The sequence below is a fragment of the Hyla sarda genome, chromosome 2, assembly GCF_029499605.1.
Source record: "Hyla sarda isolate aHylSar1 chromosome 2, aHylSar1.hap1, whole genome shotgun sequence".
Taxonomy (NCBI): Eukaryota; Metazoa; Chordata; class Amphibia; order Anura; family Hylidae; genus Hyla; species Hyla sarda.
The window spans coordinates 280,257,627-280,282,218 of NC_079190.1; the positions used below are offsets into that span (position 1 = coordinate 280,257,627).

Sequence of the window (24,592 nt, forward strand, 5' to 3'; positions counted from 1 at the left end):
AACATCCTATGGACAGATGAGACCAAGATCAACTTGTACCAGAGTGATGGGAAGAGAAGAGTATGGAAAAGGAAAGGAACATGATCCTAAGCACACCACCTCATCAGTGAAGCATTGTGGTGGTAGTGTCATGGCGTGGGCATGTATGGCTGCCAATGGAACTGCTTCTCTTGTATTTATTGATGATGTAACTGCTGACAAAAGCAGCAGGATGAATTCTGAAGTGTTTTGGGCAATATTATCTGCTCATATTCAGCAAAATGCTTCAGAACTCATTGGACGGCGCTTCACAGTGCAGATGGACAATGACCCAAAGCATACTGCAAAAACAACCAAAGAGTTTTTAAGGGAAATAAGTGGAATGTTATGCAATGGCCAAGTCAATCACCTGACCTGAATCTGATTGAGAATGCATTTCACTTTCTGAAGACAAAACTGAAGGGAAAATGCCCCAAGAACAAGAAGGAACTGAAGATAGTTGCAGTAGAGGCCTGGCAGAGCATCACCAGGGATGAAACCCAACGTCTGGTGATGTCTATGCGCTCCAGACTTCAGGCTGTAATTGACTGCAAAGGATTTGCAACCAGGTATTAAAAATTTAGAGAGATTTATGATTATTATTCTGTACCATGTACAACCTTTGCCACCCATATGCACTCCTTTACACACCATCACACTCATGTACACTCCTCTACACCCTTCTGTCACCTTTGTTATTCGAACCGCTGGGGCCTCCCGTGATCTCCTGTTTGGGGCTCCAGCAGCCTGCGGGAAGGGGGCGTGTTGACCACTGCACGAAGCGGCGTCTGACACGCCCCCTCAATAGAACTTTATGGCAGAGCAAGAGTGCTGCCTTCCGCAATCTCCGGCTCTGCCATAGCGATGTATTGAGGGAGTGTGTCAGCCGCCGCTTTGTGCGGTGGTCGACACCCGGTATCTGGCCAGCGAGCCGGGGCCCCGTACAGGAGATTGCGGGGGGCCCCAGCGGTCGGACTCCCCCCCCCCCCCCCCGCAATTTGAAACTTATTCCCTATCCTTAGGATAGGGGATAAGTTTTTCAACACTGGACTACCCCTTTAACAAGTGGGAGGCACATATGCAAACTGTTGTAATTCCTACACCGTTCACCTGATTTGGATGTAAATACCCTCAGATTAAAGCTGACATTCTGCAGTGAAAGCACATCTTGTTCATTTCATTTAAAATCCATTGTGGTGGTGTATAGAGCCAAAAATGTTAGTATTGTGTCAATGTCCCAATATTTATGGACCTGACTGTATTTTATTAAGTCCCTTGTTATATTATACATCATTCATTGGGGATCCTCTTGCTTATCATCCATGTTTTCCATAGGGGAGTGTGTGGTAGGCTGCATATATATTTTCCTCCTCTCGTTTTCATGATTGGTTTTTAGTGGTTTTAAATGTTTTTGTGTCCTGTGTACTAAATAAAGCTCATGTTTGATATATTCTAGAGGTGTGCAGTTTCTTATATGTGCCAGTATTTTTCCTCTTTTATATCATGTTGTGCAGACATGTCAGAAGTTTAGATCACACTGGGTCTCGGTCTGGAGCCCGATGTGATCACGAGTTGCAGCCAGGTAAAGTGGGTGGCTCACTCCCTGACTGTCACTTAAATGGGCACTGTCATCAACCTTTTTTTTGATATGTTGTAGTACATACTGGTATGTACTACAACATATCTCTAATATAGTTTCATTATTTTTTTATTTTATTATTATATTGTATTTAACGTTTGAAAACCGGCCACTAGGGGTCTCCCTTCTAGTGGCCGGCTGCAGGCTGCCGTGACGTCACGCCTGAATTCGGACCGATGCCGGCCGGGCATCGGTCCTAATTCATTCAGCCTTTGCTCGCTCCCTGCCTGTCAATCAGACAGACGGGAGCGAGCGCTGAGAGTGCATTGGCTCCCTGGCCTCACACGCCGGCCCCGCCTGCCGGGATCTACACGCCGCTACTGCTGCTCTGCACACCTGGGTATGTCTCTTGGGGTGGGGGGTGGTTCGGGGTAGCGCCGCGATATGTCTCTTGGGGGGGGGGGGATGCGGGGGTTCGGGGAAGCGCTGTGGTATGTCTCTTGGGGGGGTTCGGGGTAGTGCTGCGGCCCTACAACTATTGTTTTCAACAGGGGGGAGAGCGGGGTTCGGGGTAGAAAAGTTATTGCTTTCAACAAAGGGTGCCTCCAGCTGTTTAACCCCTTAAGGACTCAGGGTTTTTCCGTTTTTGCACTTTCGTTTTTTCCTCCTTACCTTTTAAAAATCATAATCCTTTCAATTTTCCACCTAAAAATCCATATTATGGCTTATTTTTTGCGTCGCCAATTCTACTTTGCAGTGACATTAGTCATTTTACCCAAAAATGCACGGCGAAACGGAAAAAAAAATCATTGTGCGACAAAATCGAAAATTTTGTAACTTTTGGAGGCTTCCGTTTCCGTAAATATTTCGGTAAAAATTACACCTTATCATTATTCTGTAGGTCCATACAGTTAAAATGATACCCTACTTATATAGGTTTGATTTTGTCGCACTTCTGGAAAAAATCATAACTACATGCAGGAAAATTTATACGTTTAAAAATGTCATCTTCTGACCCCTATAACCTTTTATTTTTCCATGTACAGGGCGGTATGAGGACTCATTTTTTGCGCCGTGATCTGAAGTTTTTATCGGTATGATTTTTGCTTTGATCGGACTTTTTGATCACTTTTTATTCATTTTTTTAATGGTATAAAATGTGACCAAAATACGCTTTTTTGGACTTTGGAATTTTTTTGCGCGTACGCCATTGACCGTGCAGTTTAATTAATGATATATTTTTATAGTTCGGACATTTAGGCACGCGGCGATACCACATATGTTTATTTATTTATTTTACACTGTTTTATTTTTTTTTATGGGAAAAGGGGGGTGATTCAAACTTTTATTAGGGAAGGGGTTAAATGACCTTTATTAACACTTTTTTTTTAAAAATTTTTTGCAGTGTTATAGGTCCCATAGGGACCTATAACACTGCACACACTGATCTCTTATGCTGATCACTGGCGTGTATTAACACGCCTGTGATCAGCATTATCGGCGCTTGACTGCTCCTGCCTGGATCTCAGGCACGGAGCAGTCATTCGTCGATCGGACACCAAGGAGGCAGGTAAGGGCCCTCCCGGTGTCCGGTCAGCTGTTCGGGACGCCGCGATTTCACCGCGGCGGTCCCGAACAGCCCGACTGAGCAGCCAGGTCACTTTCAGTTTCACTTTAGAAGCGGCGGTCAGCTTTGACCGCCGCTTCTAAAGGGTTAATACCGCACATCACCGCGATCGGCGATGTGTGGTATTAGCCGTGGGTCCCGGCCGTTGATGAGCCCCGGGACCGACGCGATATGATGCAGGATGCTTCATATCGCGGGAGCCGGCACAGGACGTAAATATACGTCCTGCGTCGTTAAGGGGTTAACCACTACAACTCCCAGCATTCCCTGACAGCCAATAGATGTCAGGGCAAGCTGGGAGTTATAGTGGGGAAACAGCTGGAGGCACCCTGTATAGATGAACTAAGGGCGAAAGTGTCGGCCCCAGCAGGCATCAGTGACGTAGTGCCTGGTGGGGAAGTCTGCCTGGTAGTGAGCCTTTTTAATATAGTAAAAAAAAATGTAAAGGCAGGGAGGGGGTTAGGGATAGATGGGCAATAGGCAGGGACAGGAAAAAAAAATAAAGGATGGTGGGAGCTACCCTTTAAATCCAACATTTTCACTGTTTAAGTCTATGGAGTGAAAAGGTCTGATGGAGTGAAAAGGTCAGATGAAGCAGCTAGCTGAAGAGTTAGGAGCGTTTATGCGCACTTCAGAGGGTGTAACTCGCAATTGCAGCAGGTCTCAGGAGTAAGACCCACTGCGATATAAAGTTTTTACATGTGTAACAACATGTTAAAAGTTTATTTAAATGACAGTGATGGTTTAAAATAAAGTAAAGTCGTAGAGTTTTTTTTTTTTAAACTTCATTCATTGCATTCAAAGTGATCATGAGAATTAGAAGTTGTGCTTTTCTCGTCCAAATAACGTGGCACAATAAAACTGAAAAAAATGATCAATGGTTTACATGACCTGCTCTGCATACGTATAGCACGCGATAAAGATTTCTAAACATTTGAGGAAGGTAATATACAAATTGGGAACAAAATAAAAAAAAGTGAAGCACTTTTCAATACGCCTTGGATGCTCCATAAGCAAAAGACAAAAGCAGCAATATGCTAATATTGTATAAATTGTTCATTCTACCATTGAGAGCTAACCGTCCTTGATATATTCCTTGTTATATTTGAAATATTTTTACATTTAAGGGACCGCAGTTTACATTGTTTTGACAATTTGTCCAGAAAAACTAAAATATGTTTAATCTATTATGTGTCATTTACAAACATATTAAAAAGTTTTATAAACTTTGTGGTCCACCACTTGTCACTAGTCTCTCATCAGACTGCATACCCTTTCCCTGGGCAACAGCTGTTTCACGGATGATTTGCCAAGGGTAAAGTTAGAACAACTTAACTGGTGACACTGGGAAAGACGCTTCTGTCTGGGGTCATAAGAGATTTATATCTAAATATGTCACTGAAACAAGTGCCCTAATTCTGGTGAAAATGCACATAAAGTCACAAAGCTTCATAATATAAGCTTTTATCGTGGACAAGGAAAAGATTATGGGTTGAATTTAGTATTTGCAAATTTTCCACTTTTTCCAAATTTACCTTTTTTTTTTTTTTTTCAAATACTGACAAAACCCTTAGGATATGTTCACATGGTGGAATGTCCACATGGAAAATTTCCATGTGGACATTCTACTGAGCGCGGAGCACCGGAAGAACATGCAGGCATTAGGACGCTTGGAAATGCGCCGTCTAATAGATAGCAATTCATTGTCATGCGGACTCCGCATAAAGGTTACACATATCTATTTTTTCTGTGGGCTCCAGAATTGGGATACGTGGAAATTCCACCATGTGCACAGTGCAGCAGAATCCCATTAAAATCAAGGAGACTCTGCTGCAGCGGAATGTTCATCCGTGCAAAACCAGGAATGGGTTAAAAACACAGAAAAAGCTGCATATCTTTCTATTACAGTTTATATATGTGTCAGTTCCACAGGGGGAGATTCATGAAGACCTCTGCTGAGGACAAGTTGACCAGTTGCCCATTGCAACCAATTAGATTGCTTCTTTTATTTTTCAGAGCATCCTTGCTCTCATGTCATCGCTCTCCGTCGCCGCCATCACATCGCTACGCACGCTGCTCCTATTGGATGACGGGACGGTGTGCGCGGCGATGTGATGACGACAATGGAGAGTGCCAACGATGCAGGGGATCCCGAAGAGGACGCACTGGAGCCCCGAGGACAGGTGAGTGATTGTCACCGGAGCACACGGGCACCATAAACGGCTATCCGGTGGCAGCTGAAGCAGTCTGCACTGCCGGATAGCCGTTTATGCGATGGCCCCGACATACAAAAGCATCGTATGTTGATGCTGCCTTCAACATGCGATGGCCTCTGAGAGGCCATCGTATGTTGAAATGATCGTATTTCGGGGCGTCACTGTAGTATTCTGGTGCTTGGTTTACAGTATGGACATGACAACCAGACTAATAATGTGAGGGGGGTGCTGAGCTCGGACAGGAGCTCCTAACCATGGAGGACATATTTTCTTCAGGATCCCCGGTGGTCCAGTCGGACCTGTATTGCGTGTGTTAATATTTTCTCTTGTATGTAAAAAAATAAAATAAAAAAAAAATGAAAAAAAAATATATATATATTATTGGTATTGTTCCATGAGTCCCGTGTAATTGATTTCCTCCCAACAATGTATAATGCATGTCTTCTGTATGCGGCAGCCATTCCTCCTACATGTGCTCAGCAGCAGCCCGGCCCAGTGACCAGGAGATGCCATCAGATTCCCTTCAGATGATGGCAGCTCTAGGATGGCGCAGTACCAGCGAGCCCCCACTAGATGGCGCCCAGGGCGCCTCGCCTCCCCTCATCTACCTTCTTCACATTGATCGCTAGGGAGAGAGGGAGGGGAGACGCTTCCTGCTGAACGGTAAAGAGAAGAAGGACGAGGAGAGGGAGGAAAACCGTAGCGGGTGGGAGAAGGCGAGCGCAATAGTGAGGGAGAAGGAAGGAAGCGTCAGGAGGAGAGGGAGAAGAGGAGGAGAGGGATTTGTCATAGAGAAGGCGCTCTCCTGCCCCATGGACGGATAGTAGGAGCGGGTAGCACGGCACAGGGACACCACACCACCGGCTCTTCACAGGCAGCTGCTCGGCCACCAGGAGGATGCATCTTGCCTTTGGACTTCTCCATGGCGCAGGGCTGCTGCTCCTCGTCTCCCAGGCTGCTCTGGTGAGTACCAATGACATCGGTGCCAGCCATCAGTGCCCCCCCCTTACCCTGAACATGCCATTGTATTGTGTGCTGCCTTCCCATAGGAGCCTATGGACTGGGTAGATCCATTTCACTGGTGTCTATGGGTGGTGTGCTTCCTGACAAGATGGAGTCCTGGAAGTGCCCATACTTCTGCAGCCATAAAGCATTGAGCAGTGTATGTATATAAGGTGGGAACATGAATTATTAATGTCAGGCCAATAGACATGTCTGCACGTACACACCGCAGTCATCCCAGGGTTACACAGGGCTGAATGGTGGAAGACATGTCTCATATGAAAGAGGGTCAAGATTCCTTCTGGTAGAGAGGACACCCCAAGTTTCTTCTCGTACCACACTCCACTCCATCTGCATACTGTAAGAAACGGAGCAAGCATGTCATCTGGGGGTCAGGATGTTCTCCATATTTATTATCCTTTAGGAATGATCCCCCCTATAACCCTGACAGTGTTCTCTGCCCATCGCCAAGGGGCGTGGAGCCCCAATAAGACACCATGCTGACCGCCGTTATTGGGGCCAATGTGTAAAGGTGACACAGGGTAAAGACATGTAAGACCATGAATCGTACCAATACTATATTATTGCAGTATACCTAAGGGATTCTTTGTTGTTGCCACACCATAAGTCCTTGGTGCCATTGTGCCTCCCCTGTATTGGCAGTGGTGCCATTGTATCGACTGTGGTGTGCCATCTTAATCTACCATAGTCATGCCCCATGGCACCACATGTGGATGTCACTGTGCCTATTGTTAACAAAGGGCAGGAACAAGAAGTGGTAATGGGGATTGGGAGTTATAAGGTGAGTATATGAAAAAGATTTTTTTTAATGACATTCATCCAACTCTTGGCATTTTGTGACTATTTTGTAGCTTTCAACTAGATGTAGCAGCACTCTCCAGGATAAGCGCCATGTATGAGACTGGCACAGTCTTCTATATAAAGGACTGGGCAAATCCCAGGAGCCAGGTAGCCAAGGCACCAAGAATCATCTCCATAGAAGCTGGTACCACCTGGACCATAGTAAGTCCATATGGCATCCAGACTGGTCTAGTGGACTATAAGACTTATAACATTTGTATATTAATTAGTTTTACTTGTAATTTATGAGGTTTATCAGAGTAAATATCTGTCTGTCTGTCTATCTATCTTATGTAATCTGTCTATCTGTCTTATCTAATGGTATCTTTCTATCTAGCTATCCTTCTGCCTATTCCATCTCTTCCTTATCCATACGTTCCAACTTTATCCAACAAGCTCACATCTATCTATCTATCTATCTATCTATCTATCCATCCTTATGTGTCTTCTATCTCCTCCTTACCCGTACCTTCCAACATTATCCATCAAGCTTACATCTATCTATCTTCCAAAAGAGGGATTCCTGACAACGATATATGTCTACCCATTCATCCATCTGTCTCTTCTTAGTTTTATATATTTTCAGAAATAGTTCCATTCGTGTACATGGAAGTATGATTTGTATGCCTTCTACACTCTGAACCAGTCCTTTGTATAGGTATATAGGGGAAATCTGCATACATGTCACAATCTGATGACAAAATGCTTCCATTGTACTGAACCATTCTGCATCACTATGTTACTTGGTATCATGTTGCAATTCATCTTCTCCTTTGGTGGTTTTTCCTCTGTTGCAGTCTTTTCTAAATCTCCCAAGCAAAAACTAAAAAAAACAACAACACTTTTAAATATTTATCTTAAAAAAAAAAAGAGACTGGGGCCATTATTTTTGGAAGCCATTTTTTAAATGTGTGTGTGTGTGTGTGTGTGTGTGTGTATATATATATATATATATATATATATATATATATATATATATATATATATAGTTTAGTTTTTGTTCCATAGCAGCTACAATGTCCTGTTATTTGTGATGTTATGATCAGATAAAAATTAAACTTTAATCTGGTCGTGAATCAGCTTAGAAGTTCCTTCAGTTAAAAAATAGCCTCTCTCTCTCTGATGGACTTTAACAGGACATTGGTGAGGATGTAGAACAGAGACTAAATTTGTATTTAATAGAGACATTTACACAAAGGAGAAAGGTGACTAAGAGAGGCCTTTTTTTACATGAAGTTCTTTAGTAAAGAAAATATATGTAAGGCAGCTCAGTTACGCCACCTTTTCAGGTGGTTTTCCCTAAACATCAGTTGTTCTCTCCAACTACAAATTTTTAAAAAGTGATTGGGAATCTATCGGGGATCGATCGATTATCGGTTTGGCCGATATTATTGATTTTGGATGTTATTGGTATCAGCAATTACCTTGCTGATAATCCGATAATGCCCGCAACTCCCCCACCGCACCCCCCGGCGGCGGTGGTGGTGGTAAGACTCAGGAGGATCCCAGGACAAGCAGGGGGAGAGAAGCGGGTGGCGGCGGCGGTCTCTGGCACTGCAAAAGCCGCTGCAGTTCATTGATTTAAAGCGCCCGGATGGGGCGGATGGGAATAAATAGCCGATAAATTATACCGGAATATCCGTCTAAGTTCTTGGCTATCGGCCCTAACCTTCACAGAATATCGGTATCGGCCTTAAAAAATTGATATCGGTCGATCCCTAGAATCTATGCCAAGTCAGAGAGTAACTCTGCAGACAACCATTTTGGGTGTTGCCCCTCCACAGTACAGAGCAGGTTGTTCTGGCTTGGCGTAGGTCAAAGGAGTAAGATTTTTCCTTGAGGAGAACACCCTAATGGGGTTAAGCGATTCACAGGCCATTAACACTCCACTAGGAATTCCCGGTAGAGTGCTAATAGCCTATGAATCTCCACATACTGTTATGGTGTTCTCCTCAAGGATAAATCATACCCCTTTGACCTCCGTCCTTTAGTAAACTCCTGTTGCTTTTAGATTCAGCAGATTCATTTAGAGGTGTATGCCTCATAATGAATCAGACACTAGCTCTGAGCTAGCTTAGATATCCGCTATAGTGCACACTACATACTACTGTAAACTCTAGTAAATCCAACAGGCCATAGAAGGTCCGCACTCTTACGCTCAGCCAAGCTCACTTTTTTTAAAGTTGCAAGGACGGCATACACCTGTTAAAAAGCTGCAAATGTTTGCACATGTGAGCTTTTCACAAAAGCTTCTCTATGTCCATGAACACATAATGATACATTTCCTCCAAAATGATTTTTTGTACCATAATAGTAAAAAAGCACAATTCAAAAATGCTTTCAGAGGTATCCACAGCCTTTTCAAAGTAAAAGAAATTCAGAACCAGATAGTGCTACTTTTTTTTTGGTCTTGCAGTGCTTATATAGCCAGGCTTTCCCTGCCAGATGCTGTGCGATTAAAGGTGCACTCCAGTGCAGTAAAACTTATCCCCTATCCAAAGGATAGGAGATAAGTTTTAGACTATGGGGGGGTGAAACGTCTTGGACCCCCCGCAATCTCCTGCACGTCATCCTGGCAGTTCCCAGGAAGGGGGCGTATTGACCCCCGCACAAAGTGGCAGCTAACACTCCCCCTCCATGTATCACTATGGGAGAGCTGGAGGTACCCGCATGCTGCATCTCCGCCTCTCCCATAGAGATACATGGAGGGTGCGTGTCGGCTACTGCTTCATGTGGTGGTCGAAATGGCCCTTTGCTGTGGGCTGCCAAAGTGCCGTACAGGAGATCACGTGGGGGGATCCCAGAGGTCGGATCTCCTGCGATCTAAAACTTATCCCGTATTCTTCAGGACCGTATTCATTTTTGTTGCCAAACTGGAACCACCAGTCCGGCAACAAAAACTGATACAGTTCAAAAATGAGCTGACCGGAGTCACTAGCTCACTTCATCTGGCTCATTGACACGAATAGGGTGCGGTGTGGGTTCAGCAAGGATACGGCAGCTGCCGGTTTTCAAATTCTCTTGCCGGATCCGGCTGCTGTACTCCTAAAACATGATGTTAATGTAGCCGTAAACACAGTATTGGGCAGATAAAACTGTTGCATTCAAACTCATTTTATTGCTGGTTTTTGTTTTTGATTTTACAATGTGTGAGCTCAATATTCACACGTATAGTATCCCGGGCATATTTAATGCGCAGAATTTGAATCTGCAGATTTCAATGTAAACTAAGAGACTGAACACAGCTTCAAACCTGCAGCATTACATATGGGCAGGATACTCTGTGTGAATAGCCCCTCATAGTGTAAACTTGCTCACTATGATATCTTCTATTGATACTTCCTCTTCATATTCTGTGCATTATCATTGAAGAACTCTTAAAGTCTCCTCTGTGTGATTGACTTAGGATGGGCCCCAGACTCTCATTTCCTTCATTATGTTGCATGAATAGAGGGTTGTTCTTTTTCAGATAACCGCCTGCCATCACTTAGTTACCAATGTAGTCATCTTAGGATGTTGTGAAAAGAGATCTTTAAAGGGTCACTACCATAAAAAAAACTTGTAACAAGTTGCCCAGACATGTCAAAAAGTTTTGATCACGCCGGGTCTCACTCTTGAGCCTTACTGGTTATAAGCCAGGGTAGTGGACGGCATCATACTCACATCCCCGGCTGGCCTGCAGATTTGACCTTTTGCTGTATAGCCCTATATATAGCGTAACGGTTGGATTTGATTGACAGCCATGGGAGTGAACGGCGTACTGCCGTAAACTTCCCTGGCTTATAACTAGTGATGGCCGTCAGTCCATGTGACCCACTGTGAGCAAAACTTTTGTCTGGAAAACATATCGGGGGAGATTTATCAAAACCTGTCCAGAGGAAAAGTTGCTGAGTTGCCCATAGCAACCAATCAGATTGCTTCTTTCATTTTTCACAGGCCTTTTTAAAAATGAAAGAGGCGAGCTGATTGGTTGCTATGGGCAACTCAGCAACTTTTCCTTTGGACAGGTTTTGATAAATCTCCACCATCATATTTTTGATAGTAACCCTTTAAGACACCAAGGATGGAGGCAGGTTTCCATCTCACACCTCAGATGGTTTGTCTTGAGGTTCTGACACTTGTCATAGAGTCATAATGCTGGAATTATCATTTCTGTTTTTATTTCAGAATGTTTTCTGTCTTCTTGCTATAACTGGTAGAGATCACTTTAGTAGACAATCTGACTTTGTTCTTAAAGCATTACTCCGTGCAGATACAAGAGAAGTGATGCACTCGCTCTGCAATTAAAAGCAAACTCTGACTCTGAATTTAGTTTTTCCTGGACTTATAGGGTAGCTCCCACCATCCCTTTTTTCCCCCCCTCTCTGTCCCTGCCTATTTCCCATCTATCCCTTACCTCCTCCCTGCCTAATTTTTTGTTTTTACTATATAAAAAATGCAGTTTTGTCTGCCTGGTAGCGTGCTCACTACCAGGCAGACTTCTCCGGCAGGCACCACATCACTGATGCCTGCTGGGGGGGACTTCCGCCCTTAGTTCATCTACACAGGGTGCCTCCAGCTGTTTCACCTCCACAACTCCCAGCTTGCCCTGACATCTATTGGCTGTCAGGGCATGCTGGGAGTTGTAGTGGGGAAAAACTGGAGGCACCCTGTGTTAAAAACAATACATGGCCGCGGCGCAACCCGAACCCCGCTACCCGAACACCCACTACCCGAACCCCCCCCCCCCCCAACCCCCCCCTAGACATACCAGGACAGTGCAGTGACAGGCAGGACAGCAGCGACGGGATGCCAGGAGGCGGGGCCGGCGTGCAAGGCCAGGGAGCAGGGGAACCAATGCGCGCTTCTTCTGTTCTCAGCGCTCGCTCACGCCTGTTTGATTGACAGGCGGGAGCGAGCACCGCAGTTAGTGAATTCAGACTCATTGCCAGGCTCCAATGAGTCGAAATTCACTAGTGACGTCACTGCTGAATGCATTCGGCCACTAGGAGGGCGACCCCTAGTGGCCGAATTTAAAAGTGATTTTAAACTGTTTTAAAATCACTTTTTTTTATTAAAGTATATTAGAGATATGTTGTAGTACTTAAATACTACAACATATCAATTTTTTTATTTCATGACAGTGCCCATTTAAGACTCCCATTCCACCACAGTTTCACTTAGTTACTTACTGTCTTTGAGGTGATCCCATGTCACAGTTTAGCAGGCCTCGGCTATAGCTCGCTCTGAGCTCTCAGTTGGTGGTTGCTATACTCACCAAGGTTGGCTTATGACCGCTGTCTTTCTTCATAGCAAGGGCAGTCTTTAGCAGAGTCCTCCTTGAGGAGACTATCGTAACATGTCCTTATTGCCGGTAACCAAGTAAATGAACCTTTGGAGGGTTCCATCAAAAGTTGAATTTTAAGTTTCCATTGTAGAGATCACTACAGCAACTGAAGTTAAATGGGTATTCCGCTGCTCAGCGTTTGGAACAAACTGTTCCTAACGCTGGAGCCGGCGCTGGAAGCTCGTGACATCATAGCTTTGCCCCCTCTCAACATATATCTATATATATTTTTTTTCAAAGCAAAAAGTCTATAAATTTCAGGTGCATTTTCAGACTTCAGTCTTGTTTCTATTATGTGTGGCCATTTATTGGGCTATAACCAAAGCTATAGCCTAAAAAATAGCTTTTTTTTATTGTAAATTATTAGACATGTATTTGGGCACCATGTAAATGGCAAAGAGAACCTGATCATTTTATATTCGTAACAGTTACAGACCTTAAATATAGTTCAATAGATCTCAATAAGTAAATTCTGTTTCAGTCTTTTAGTCATTTTTTAAAACAGCCGTTTTGGGGTTGTTTTGTTCCCCACAAAATGTCTGAAAAGCATAGTGAGAATATAACCAAAGTGTGCTTTGTCAGTCCCCTTTGGCAGGCCCAAGAGGATTAAATGACACATTTATGTGTGAGAAGCTAAATTCCTTTATACTGATGATTTCAGTCACTGTTTGGATGAGACCCTGTAGCTGGAGCCCACTGGTATAATTCTTGGAAGCGGGAAGTACACTTTACATATCTGGTTCCTGTAATCCACTGGCCTTCTTATATGTATGGGGAGATGGTGAGATAAACAGGGATTGCCCAGGAGAGTGGAGCTTGAGATGTGTCTGGCAGCTTCTTATCTTTCTCTTTTAAATAACATGCAGATTCAGCCTGACCTGCATGTTTAGGAGGTCATTTGATGAATGGTTATTTATCTGGCAGCTAATGAAAATGGGGCAAAAATAGAAGTCACCGAAGTCTGATAGTTCTGGAGAATTACTGAACCTTCAGACCAACTCTCCATTATATTTAGAAAACCCAAAAAGGCACGTGGTTGCCAATAAGCAGGGGCGTGGTCACAGAAAAGTGGGCGTGTTCCTGACATTAGTAAAAATCCCCTATATATTTACTAAGCTTTCCACAGAAAATGTGGTGGATTTGAGCTCTGGAAAACCCTTCAGATCAGAGCATGTATTAAAAGAAAAAGCAAAACGTAGGGAAACTAGTAAACACAGTGGAAAAATATGTTAGGTATAGAAAAACACAAAAAAAAAAACTACACTCCACTCTTAGTAAATCTGGGCCATTATTGTGAATATCCTCAACTGACATCCCTATATTCCTGCTTTACATGCAACAATGGGAAGATTTCTGAAGAAAGCTCTACTGAGGTGAGAAAGGAAGGTGTTGGCCTCGTGTTTCTTGTGATAAAACATTTAGAGAAATGACATTGTTGATTCCAGTCCTTAGAAATTACAGTAATGCAAACAGACACCACCACAAAAGATCCCTGACCTCAAGTGTTCTCTACCTCTACCCTATAATCTGTATGTTAGCTCTATAATATAGTGTTTAATACCTCCTGTATAGCAATAATGTTGCAGTCAGTATGGAAATGTAACAAATTCATTACTGTCTGTATGCCACAGATATAGAATCTATACATGTTTGATTTGTGTCCTATTAAATTTGTATAATAATGACTATTTGTTGTGCTAGTGTCAACAGTCAACCTCATACAATACAAGGGAATCGATAACCTGACAGTGGATGATGTGACATTTGGAAGGCTTTTATCATAATAGGAACCACACCATATAAGAGATGGGTAATTACCATGATTCCACATTAAACCTAATGACAGGAGAGGCAGCATTGCAGGCCCGGCTCCCAGAAGGTGACGGTGTAGCTGATACGGGAAGCTGTAATTGCTTCATTGTGTGCCAGAGAGCAAGGCTGCCATTAATGGACACGTGAAGCGAAATCACGGGAAACCTTTGGCCTGCGTGGGGTTGAGGCTTGCTCTTCACTAACTAACATGTCCAAGACTCTTAAAGGGGTACTCCTGTGGAAAACTTTTTTTTTAAATCAACTGGTGCCAGAAAGTTAAACAGATTTGTATATCACTTCTATTAAAAATCTTTATCCTTCCAGTACCTTTTAGGGGCTGTATACTAAAGAGAAATCCAAAAAGAAATGCATTTCCTGTGATGTCCTGACCACAGTGCTCTCTGCTGACCTCTGCTGTCCATTTTAGGTACTGTCCAGAGAAGCATGTTTGCTATGGGGATTTTCATCTCCTGACAGTTCCTAAAATGGACAGCAGAGGTCAGCAGAGAGCACTGTGGTCAGGACATCACAGGAAATGCATTTCTTTTTGGATTTCTCTTTAGTATACAGCCCCTAAAAAGTACTGGAAGGATTAAGATTTTTTAATAGAAGTGATTTACAAATCTGTTTAACTTTCTGGCACCAGTTGATTTAAAAAAAAAAAAAAAAAAAGTTTTCCACGGGAGTACCCCTTTAAGGGGAACCTGTCTGCCTTTTGCATGTTATATAGCAGGAGGAGCTGAGCAAATTGATGGTGCTGAGCAGAATGATGTATTCTTCCAAATCTCATTCTGGGCTCAGAAGTCCATTTGGCGTTCCTAATCGGTAACTCATAGCTGTGTCTGAATGAATGTTTATAGAGGTAAGGCTGCCAATCACTGATTAAGACCACCCACTGGACTCCTAAGCCCAAGATAAGTAGAGATTTCATTGAATAGATTACAATTCTACTTTTCCATTAAAGCAATCTACTCAACAAATACTCTATAACACAATATGCGCCGCTCAATGGGAAAAGTTACCCTTAAATTGAAGTCCTGTTTCTCTCCAGTCTTCCATGTTACTGAGGCTCTATGGGTTTAGTATTGGTACAATTAATACCTGATGTGATTGTTGCGGTTTGTTCTATTTTTCCAAACATTGAGAAGGGAAGTAGTCATAGTTGAGTCAAGGAACAAAACAGCCAGGTGGTTAACACTAGGAATAAATAGCAGCAGTGGTATTTACCTAATGGGATATGCATTGCACAGAATGTGCCGGGGCTTCTCATTTGTCCTATACAGTAAACATAATCTGGCCTGGTATTAAATGAGACAGTGCAGAACATCAATGATCCCTGCTGTGCAGATAAGAGAAAGTAATGGTTTTACCTCTGGTCCTGTTTAATCCTCTAGGAATAGATGGGTTATCTTGGGGTGATTTCTCTTCTGGGTTTTGAGGACATTTGTCTTTTGTCATATCAATTGGGAAATTGCTTTTCAAAACAAGATTTTAAGAGACTTACAAGAGATGCACAAATCATTTATATATTTATTTATTACATGGCTTGAGAATATAGTATATTGTATCGTAGCTATTTCCTTGCCTTCTTATTACTGCTGCATTCTGATTTTTCAATAGATTTTTCAATAGATTTAAAATGTTTCAAATGTTTCCAAAGATTATATTGAGGTACAGGGATGTGTGCGAATATAGGACAGATGTCCATACGTACACGGGGAGGTCAGGGGAGATAGCAGTCTGACAGTTGTTTTCAGTGCATATTCCCATCTCAGGCATATATGGTTTATCCATATGTGATAGATGCAGATCCCATCTATGGTTGCACTGGCCAAAGTTGGCCATGATTTCAAGAACAGTCAAGCTATTTTTCACCATATAGGACACTCTGGCATATAAGACGCACCCAATTTTAAAGGAGGAAAATCTAGAATACAATGTAAAGTATAGGACAGTGATCTTCAACCAGCGGACCTCCAGATGTTGCAAAACTACAACACCCAGCATGCCCGGACAGCCGTTGGCTGTTTTGCAACATCTGGAGGTCCGCAGGTTGAAGACCACTGGTATAGAAGGTAATACTCACGTGTCCCCACCGCTCTGGACTCGTCACCGCTGCCCTGGATGTCACCCTCCATCGCTGTCGCCGCGTCCCAGGGGTGTCCCCGTCACCCCGGAACGTCTCTGCTGCCCGGTATCCTCGCTCTCCGTCGCCGCCATCACGTTGCTACGCACGCCGCTCCTATTGGATGACGGGACGGCATGCGCGATGACGACGAAGGAGAGTACCAGCCATGCAGGGGCTCCCGGCAAGGAGCACACACCAAGGAGGCAGGTAAGGTCCCTCCCGGTGCAGCCGGGTTAGTGTCACTTTCGCTTCAGACGCGGCGGTCAGCTTTGATCGCCACGTCGGAAGGGTTAATACAGGGCCCCGGACGTTAATGTCTGCAGGGACCGCAGCAATAGAACAGCCCTGCAGGACCTGAGGAAGCAGATCAGCGTCAGATCCGTTGCACATGAGGTCAGGAAGAGCTGCAGGCACTATTTCATTGGCAGAAGTTTAGACTTTTATAGAGGGTATGGGGGAGAGGTGGTAGCAGGGGGTTGTATGAACGATGTCTTATACTGTATGCCTACACAGTGAGGTCTTCTGCAGCCTTTCATTGAAGATCTGGGGTTCTCCCAATGTATATTCCTGCAACCAAACAGAGCCTTATGTCTCATCCTAGTGTGAATGTACAGGTATGATTGTACCTGGCAGTGCAAAAAAAGCTAATATAACTTACTTTATATACAGTTTCAATGTTGCAAAATAAAGGAAATCCACATCTTAAAATTTTATTGGGGTCAGTTACAGCCTTGAGGATAACTATATTGTGAGGTGTTACTACAGTTTGGATTGTATCATATTAAGATGTGGTTTTATCTTAAAGCACAAGAGTATTCTAGTGCTGAAAAATAAATTACCGTATTTATCGGCATATAACACGCAATTTTTAGGCTAAAATTTTTAGCCTAAAGTCTGCGTGTTATACACCGATAAGCCGCTGCAGTTCAATGATTTAAAGCGGGCGCTTTAAATCAATCAACTGCAGCAGCTTTGCAGGTGCAGAGACCGCCAACGCTGCTGGCTTCTCTGCCCCTGCCTGTCCTGGGGTCTAGAGCCCTGCTGCCGGCCCTTCTCTCCCCCTGGCTATCGGTGCCGCTGCCCGTTCTCTCCCCCCCATTGCTGGCACCGATAGCCAGGGGGAGAGAAGCGGCGCCGGCAATGGGGTGGCGGCGCCGACAGACAGGGGGAGAGAAGGGGCAGCGGCACCCATTGCCGGCGCCGCTGCCCCGTTGCCTCGCCCATCCCCGGTTGTATAATTACCTGTTGCCGGGGTCGGGTCCGCGCTGCTTCAGGCCTCCAGTGTGGTGTCCCCTGCGTTGTTGCTATGTGCTGCACGGCGCAATGACGTCACTCGTCATGGCGCATGGGATGCACACCGGAGGCCTGAAGCAGCGCGGACCTGACCCCGGCAACAGGTAATTATACAACCGGGGATGGGGGAGGCAACGGGGCAGCAGCGCCGGCAATGGGTGCCGCTGCCCCTTCTCTCCCCCTGTCTGTCGGCGCTGCTGCCCCATTGCCGGCGCCGCTTCTCTCCCCCTGGCTATCGGCGCCGGCACCGATAGTCAGGGGGAGAGAACGGGCAGCGGCGCAGATAGCCAGCGGGAGAGAAGCGGCGGCAGCAGGGCTCTAGACCCCAGGAAAGGCAGGGGGAGAGAAGCGGGCAGCGACGGTCTCTCTCCCCCTGTCTTTCCTAAGGGTGTATCGGGGTATACACATGCACACACACGCACCCTCATTTTACCAAGGATATTTGGGTAAAAAACTTTTTTTACCCAAATATCCTTGGTAAAATGAGGGTGCGTGTTATAGGCTGGTGCGTGGTATACCCCGATAAATACGGTAAAAGTGAGCCATGATACATTGAAAATAAGTCACCTGATTCACCTCCGCTGCTGTTCTAACAGTTCCAAGCTCCCACTACTCACTGCTGCTTCCTATAATGTGTAGGAATTGCCCACATTGCCGGTCATTGACTGCAGCGGTGACCTGTCGCTGAGTGGTTTAATATTGCAGAGTTAGTGGGAATCAGCTATGAGCATTGTGGACCAGGAGCTGCTGAAACAGCAGCAGCAGGGGATAAATGAAGGTGAGTATGCCTTTATATTTAATGCACCATCGATTCACATAATTTTTTTCAGCACTAGAATACCCCTTTAATTACTGAATCAATAAAAAAATGTATAATTGTAATAGTGAAGTATGTGCTACTATTCTTTACCATTTTCAAATATGTTTTTCGTCCTAAAATTTTACGTTTAGCAAACTTGCTTGGTTTTGTAGGTACATTATCTCTCCTCTCGGATACAACTTAGTTATGGTCTCCCCCCCCCCCCCCACCAGCTCTGCTTTAGAAGCAGTGGTGACACCTTTGTGTAGAGTGGCTGGAGGAGCTCCTGAGTGCAAATCAGGCTCTCTGCTCTCCTTGCTCGGCTTATCTCAATCCATCCATCATGTCTGATAGTTGGTGACATAGTGCTGTTGTTTGGGAGCTGTCAGACACAGAAGAAAATGACCTGCCACTGACCCCAGCCCTGTCCAACAGCAATCCCGGAAGTGTGAGCAGACAGCAGTAGCAAAGGGAGGTAATCAGCCAGATGAGAATACCCCTTTAACACTCAACTGAAAGCAGGACCAGTTGTTTGTTAATTTTGTTTATTTCTTTGCTGACTGTATGTTAGGGGTATATTCACACCTAAAGTATATGTTGGCAAACCGGCTGAATGGTATCCTGACATTAACTGTGGTGTTAATGCCAGATCCAATAACATAGTAACATAGTTCATAAGGTTGAAAAAAGACCAGAGCCCATCAATTTCAACCTATGACCCTAATGAGTCCCTACTGAGTTGATCCAGAGGAAGGCAAAACACCCTCATACTAGAGGTACAAATTCCTTTCTGACTCCTAATATGGCAGTCAGAATAAATCCCTGGATCAGCGTTCTGTCCTATAGATCTAGAATCCATAACCTGTAATGTTGTTATTCTCCAAAAATGCACCCAGACCTCTTTTTAAATTATTTTACAGAGTTCCCAATGACCACCTCCTCAGGCAGAGAGTTCCATAGTCTCACTGCTCTTACAGTAAAGAACCCTTGTCTGTGCTGGTGTAGAAACCTTCTTTCCTCTAGACGTAGAGGATGCCCTTTTGTTATAGATACAGTCCTGGGTATAAATAGATCATGGGAGAGATCTCTGTATGGTCCCCTGATATATTTATACATAGTTATTAGGTCTCCCTTAAGCCTTCTTTTTCTAAACTAAATAACCCTAATTCTGATAATCTTTCTGGGTACTGTAGTTCTCCCATTCCCCATATTACTCTGGTTGCCCATCTTTGAACCTTCTCCAACTCCACTATATCTTTCTTGTACACTGGTGCCCAGTACTGTACACAGTATTCTATGTGTGGTGTGACTAGTGATTTGTACAACGGTAGAATTATTTCCTTGTCGTGGGCATCTATTCCCCTATTGATGCACCCCATGATTTTATTTGCTTTGGCAGCAGCTAAATTTACTGTTAACTAAGACTCCCAAGTCCTTCTCTACATCAGTCGTCCCAAGTGTGTTCCCATTTAATTCATAATCCCAGCCCGGATTATTCTTCCCCATGTGCATTATCTTACATTTATCAGTGTTGAACCTCATCTGCCACTTCCCAGCCCAAATCCCAAACCTATCAAGATCCATTTGGAACAGTGCACTGTCCTCTATTGTGTTTACTGCTTTACAGAGTTTAGTATCATCTGCAAAGATTGCTACTTTACTATTCAACCCCTTTGCAAGGTCATTAATAAATATATTAAATAGAACAGGATAAGTTTAATCAAACAAACCTAGTCTGATAGTGACTGTTTAATCCATTTCTAAGGCTGGGTTTCTGCTGGAGATCAAGCTGAGATGGCGGCGCTAGGACCGAGCAGACTGCATTACTGCCCCCATCGACTGAAATGCATCTCTGGATGGATCTTTTGGGAGATCTGCTCAGAAATGCATTACCATCTATGGGGACGGCAATGTAGTCCGCGCGGTCCTAGAGCTGCCTGCTCGATCTCCAGCAGAAATTCTGCCCAGAAATTCCACAGTGTGAACCTAGCCTAAGCGTATACAATGGAGTTTTTATTTATTTACTGACAGTCGGCAAATATTTTGGAAATTGTGAAGAGCTGAAACACAAAATTGCAGGACCCTTGATTGACAAAGTGATTATGTTTTATTTATATAAAGCCGGAAACCTCTTTATTAACTCAATGTAAAAAAAAAAAAAAAAAGAGCAATAGGAAATTTTTCTGGTGCCCTAGACAGGAAATCATTCGTTTCTAGAAGGAAATTTATAGCCGCTCTGTTCATAATGTGATATTTACCCTGCAGCCTTTAAAAATGGCGCTCATTGCATTGAATGGTTTCTGGTAAGCCATGGATCTGGATGGGTTATTGGCTAAAGATGAATTGTTTCTTCTATTTTTCTTTTTCTTATTATTTAGCTGTGAAAGAAACCTGAAAACACAACAGAAGTGTCAGTGTAGCAATAAGACATATTTCTAGGCTGTGTTCACACTGATTGTATTTGAGTTTCGGTTTAAAACTACTATAAACCTATTGTAAATTACAGTTTGTTGGTAAATGTTGTAATGGCTTCATATTAAACAAAAGCCATTAATCTAATTTGAACTAAACTTCTTGTTTTTTGTACTTTTCTTATTGCTACAGCAATGTAAATATTGTTCACTCTCACGCTCTGGGGTTGTCATAGTAACACAACATTAACTGCATGGGCATCTGTCATGTGACCTTCACTCACCACAACTTTTGTAATTTGGCTCTTTATTTTAACCATGTGCAGTATATTGGTACAATGTTTGCTATGGAGGTGTTCATACCTGAATGCTTCCGTCTTATTTGGTTTAGTGCCTTGTTATCAGTGGTCCTAGGAGTGTCCTCAAAGTAATGTACGCAGTAGTTCTGTGTATGGTATGGCCAAGGCTGTGCTGGGACATGCTTATGTGGCATTATTTTACTACATGAACTCTGATGCCCTATAGTACTGGCTGTTCATGCCAAGTGGTTGGTATTTTATATTTTGCTATAAGAAAATAAAACATGAACTGGAAGTCAGTGGTGTCATATAGTCTAGTGTAGTGGGATACATTGTAGCCTTCTGTGGGAGGTATACATCGGCTGACCATGAATAGGAGTCTGGAGTTGTCGCAGGAAGACTTTTAATCCCATAACTCCAAGCACTTGTATTCTCAATATGTGGGCGGGCATTCAACACCCCCCATGTGATGGCCGGCAGAGGACAGAAATGTTACTATTCTATACGGGCAACATGCTTAGGCACATGCTTGCTCGGAGCTTCCTTTCCCAAAAAGGGGACGTCACTAGAGGAATTTATGTTTTCCTAACAAATAAAAAAGGTGCAATAAAGCAGAGGTGTAAATAACTGTACATTTCACATCTGAAGAGGGTAATACATGAGGAGAGACCCAAATGTAAAAACTAACAGTGCGTTTGGAGACGACCTCTTCCATGCCATGTTGCTATGGAGTGTTGAGAGGATTGAAACATGAAGCTCCATGTCATTGTGGATCAGAGAACAAAAATTTGCTTGGCATACCAGCTGTTGTCCACTATGCATGTAAGGCAATACTTTGTATGCAAAATGCATCTTAAAGATCGTAGTATGTTATGGCAGGAAATGGGAGTTACTTATAACTAATGTATCCTATTTCTTACATACCCCACTTGTTTGAGATTCTATGCTTATATAGTACTGGTAAAACATTGAATATTTGGAGTATTTTACATTACAGATTTATTTACCATCTTTGAATCAAATGTAAGTTTTTGTGCACATTTTAAAGGGGTACTCCGGCCCTAAGACAGCTTATCCCACGTCCTGCCCTCTCAATGCAAGTCTATGGGAGTGGGTGTGATGGCCGTCACACCCCCTCTTATAGACTTGCATTGAGGGGGTGGGGCGTGACACCACATGGGGGGGGCTGAGTCGTGATGTCACGATACTGCGGCCCCGTGGTCGTGAGGCTTCAGACTCGGAGCCTCCAGTGCTGCTCTGAGCTCACACAGGTGGGTGCTGCATGAGAGATAGAGTACCCCTTTAAATACACTTCTGACTTTTGCTCAAAAAGTGCAGTGGCAGTTAAAAATAAATAAACACCGATAAAAACCTGTGTTGAACCCTAGCCGTTAAGAGATAAGAGAAGCACAGAATGGAAAAAATTGCACGCTGGCTTAAATGGGTGGGCAGATTTGCACCTATGTGGTATGTAGTAAGCTCCTATGCTCCTTTTAGCAGTATTTGCAGTTGTGCAGAATTATATGGTTCCAAATCTATTTGGGGAGGGGGGGGGCTAGAGAATTACTTACGCTTGACACCAGAAAATGTGTGACTTAAAAAAAAAAAATTTACACTAGTTTTCAGGTATCAAGCATTGATAAATCCCTGCATGGGATACAAGGGAGCCTTAGACATTAGCAGTTGTGCAGACATTAGCAGTTGTTAACATATTAGTTGTGCAACTTTTGTATAGTACTTCACTAGTTGATTTGAAAACAATTTGTTCGGAGTATCCCTTTAATAGTAAAATAAATGTAAAATGAGTATTGAGAACTAGAATAAAAAATATATCTAAAAATGATTTACAGCAGATAATGCTAATTTATTAAACGTTTTACAAATCAGTAATGGGAAGTTCAATCAAGTTGTAAACACAATTTATTAAAAAAAAATCAGAAATTGAAAAGACAAATGATAAAATAGACATAGTAATGAGTGGTGTTATCAACTAGAACATTGCGTACTAGGACTATGACATAAAGCAATCGTTATCATTTTTCTAAAGCTGATAGTAAAAGAATTATTTGGAAATCAGTGACAGTCTGTGATTTCCAGATGTTTTTAAATTTCCTATCAAAAGAAAAAGCTGTATTTAGGTCATATGTGCTGTAATTCCAGGATATTCTGTAATGTTGTTGCATTTAAAAAAAAAAAAATGGTTCATTCATGTCCATGGTATTAAGATGAAAACCATCAGATGAAATGTTTTCTAGTTGAGATTGTAATGGACATTTAATCCCTTTGTGTCAATAATATGGATATTTATGTCCTATGACAAGTGTGGGGAGGAATTAAATGAAAGCCCTAGCTTGATGGCCAATTCCAAACCTATCAGTGTGGAGTGATGAGTGACCATTTTATATCCCTTATCTAGTAGTCTTGTTGCTGACAGTAACCAGTCCATTATTCAGAACGGTGTAGAAAATAATTGCCCAACTAAGAAATTGTATTTATGGTCAGAAATTTTTTATGAGACCGTTTTGATACATTATGCACTAGGTGCGCATTCTCCTGAGTTATATTATAGGCTTCCACCAAACAAGACACATACGGTACTTGAGCGTTTGGGACTTACCATGTGGATTGGTTAATGCCTATTTATCTAGACTGGGAATAAAGCGAATGAATGTTGCTGCAAACGTGCATTCATTCTTGAAATTTGCCAGTGAAAACATCACAAAAGTGGGTCAACAAATGACAAAGTGCTCAGCTGCCAATTGATCGCATCTTTTATCTAGGCTCTAAGATCATCATTTTTCACTAACACATCTCCCCTGTAAAGAGGGAGTATACTGTTAGCAATAGTGTATGTGTACGAGAGGAGGGGACTGAATGAGTTATTGTTCTTCCAAACCCCTACCAGTAATTGACAAATATGAATGAAATGAGCACTGAATGACTTTTTTGATCATTGAGCAATTCATCTGCCCATGTAAAATGACCCTTTAAGGGTCCCATAGTCATTAGTCAAAAGTCAGCCAACTTCAGCAGGACTGACCAAATTTCTAATGTGTATGGAGAGCATTTAAACTCTCCCCCAACAGTTGATTTTGGGGGAAAAGAAGGGCCAGGCATGTTGGATTTCAGTTTCACCACCATTTGTTCTCAAATAAATAGAATGGCTTACCACATAGATAGTAGCGGCTTACTATTTATCTCTCCAATAAAAACCCATAAAC

The 24,592-nt window shown here is 43.2% G+C and overlaps 1 protein-coding gene across 1 annotated transcript in view; it reads left to right on the forward strand.

Annotated features, from left to right (window-relative positions):
* The first annotated feature begins 6,080 nt into the window (after window positions 1-6,080).
* The window catches only part of SDC3 (syndecan 3), a 124,458-nt gene continuing 105,946 nt past the window's right edge, over window positions 6,081-24,592 (forward strand). Inside the window, exon 1 of the mRNA XM_056557232.1 lies at window positions 6,081-6,403. Coding sequence (XP_056413207.1) covers window positions 6,338-6,403 — 66 coding nt within the window. The 5' untranslated portion in view covers window positions 6,081-6,337. The remainder of the gene's footprint in view (window positions 6,404-24,592) is intronic.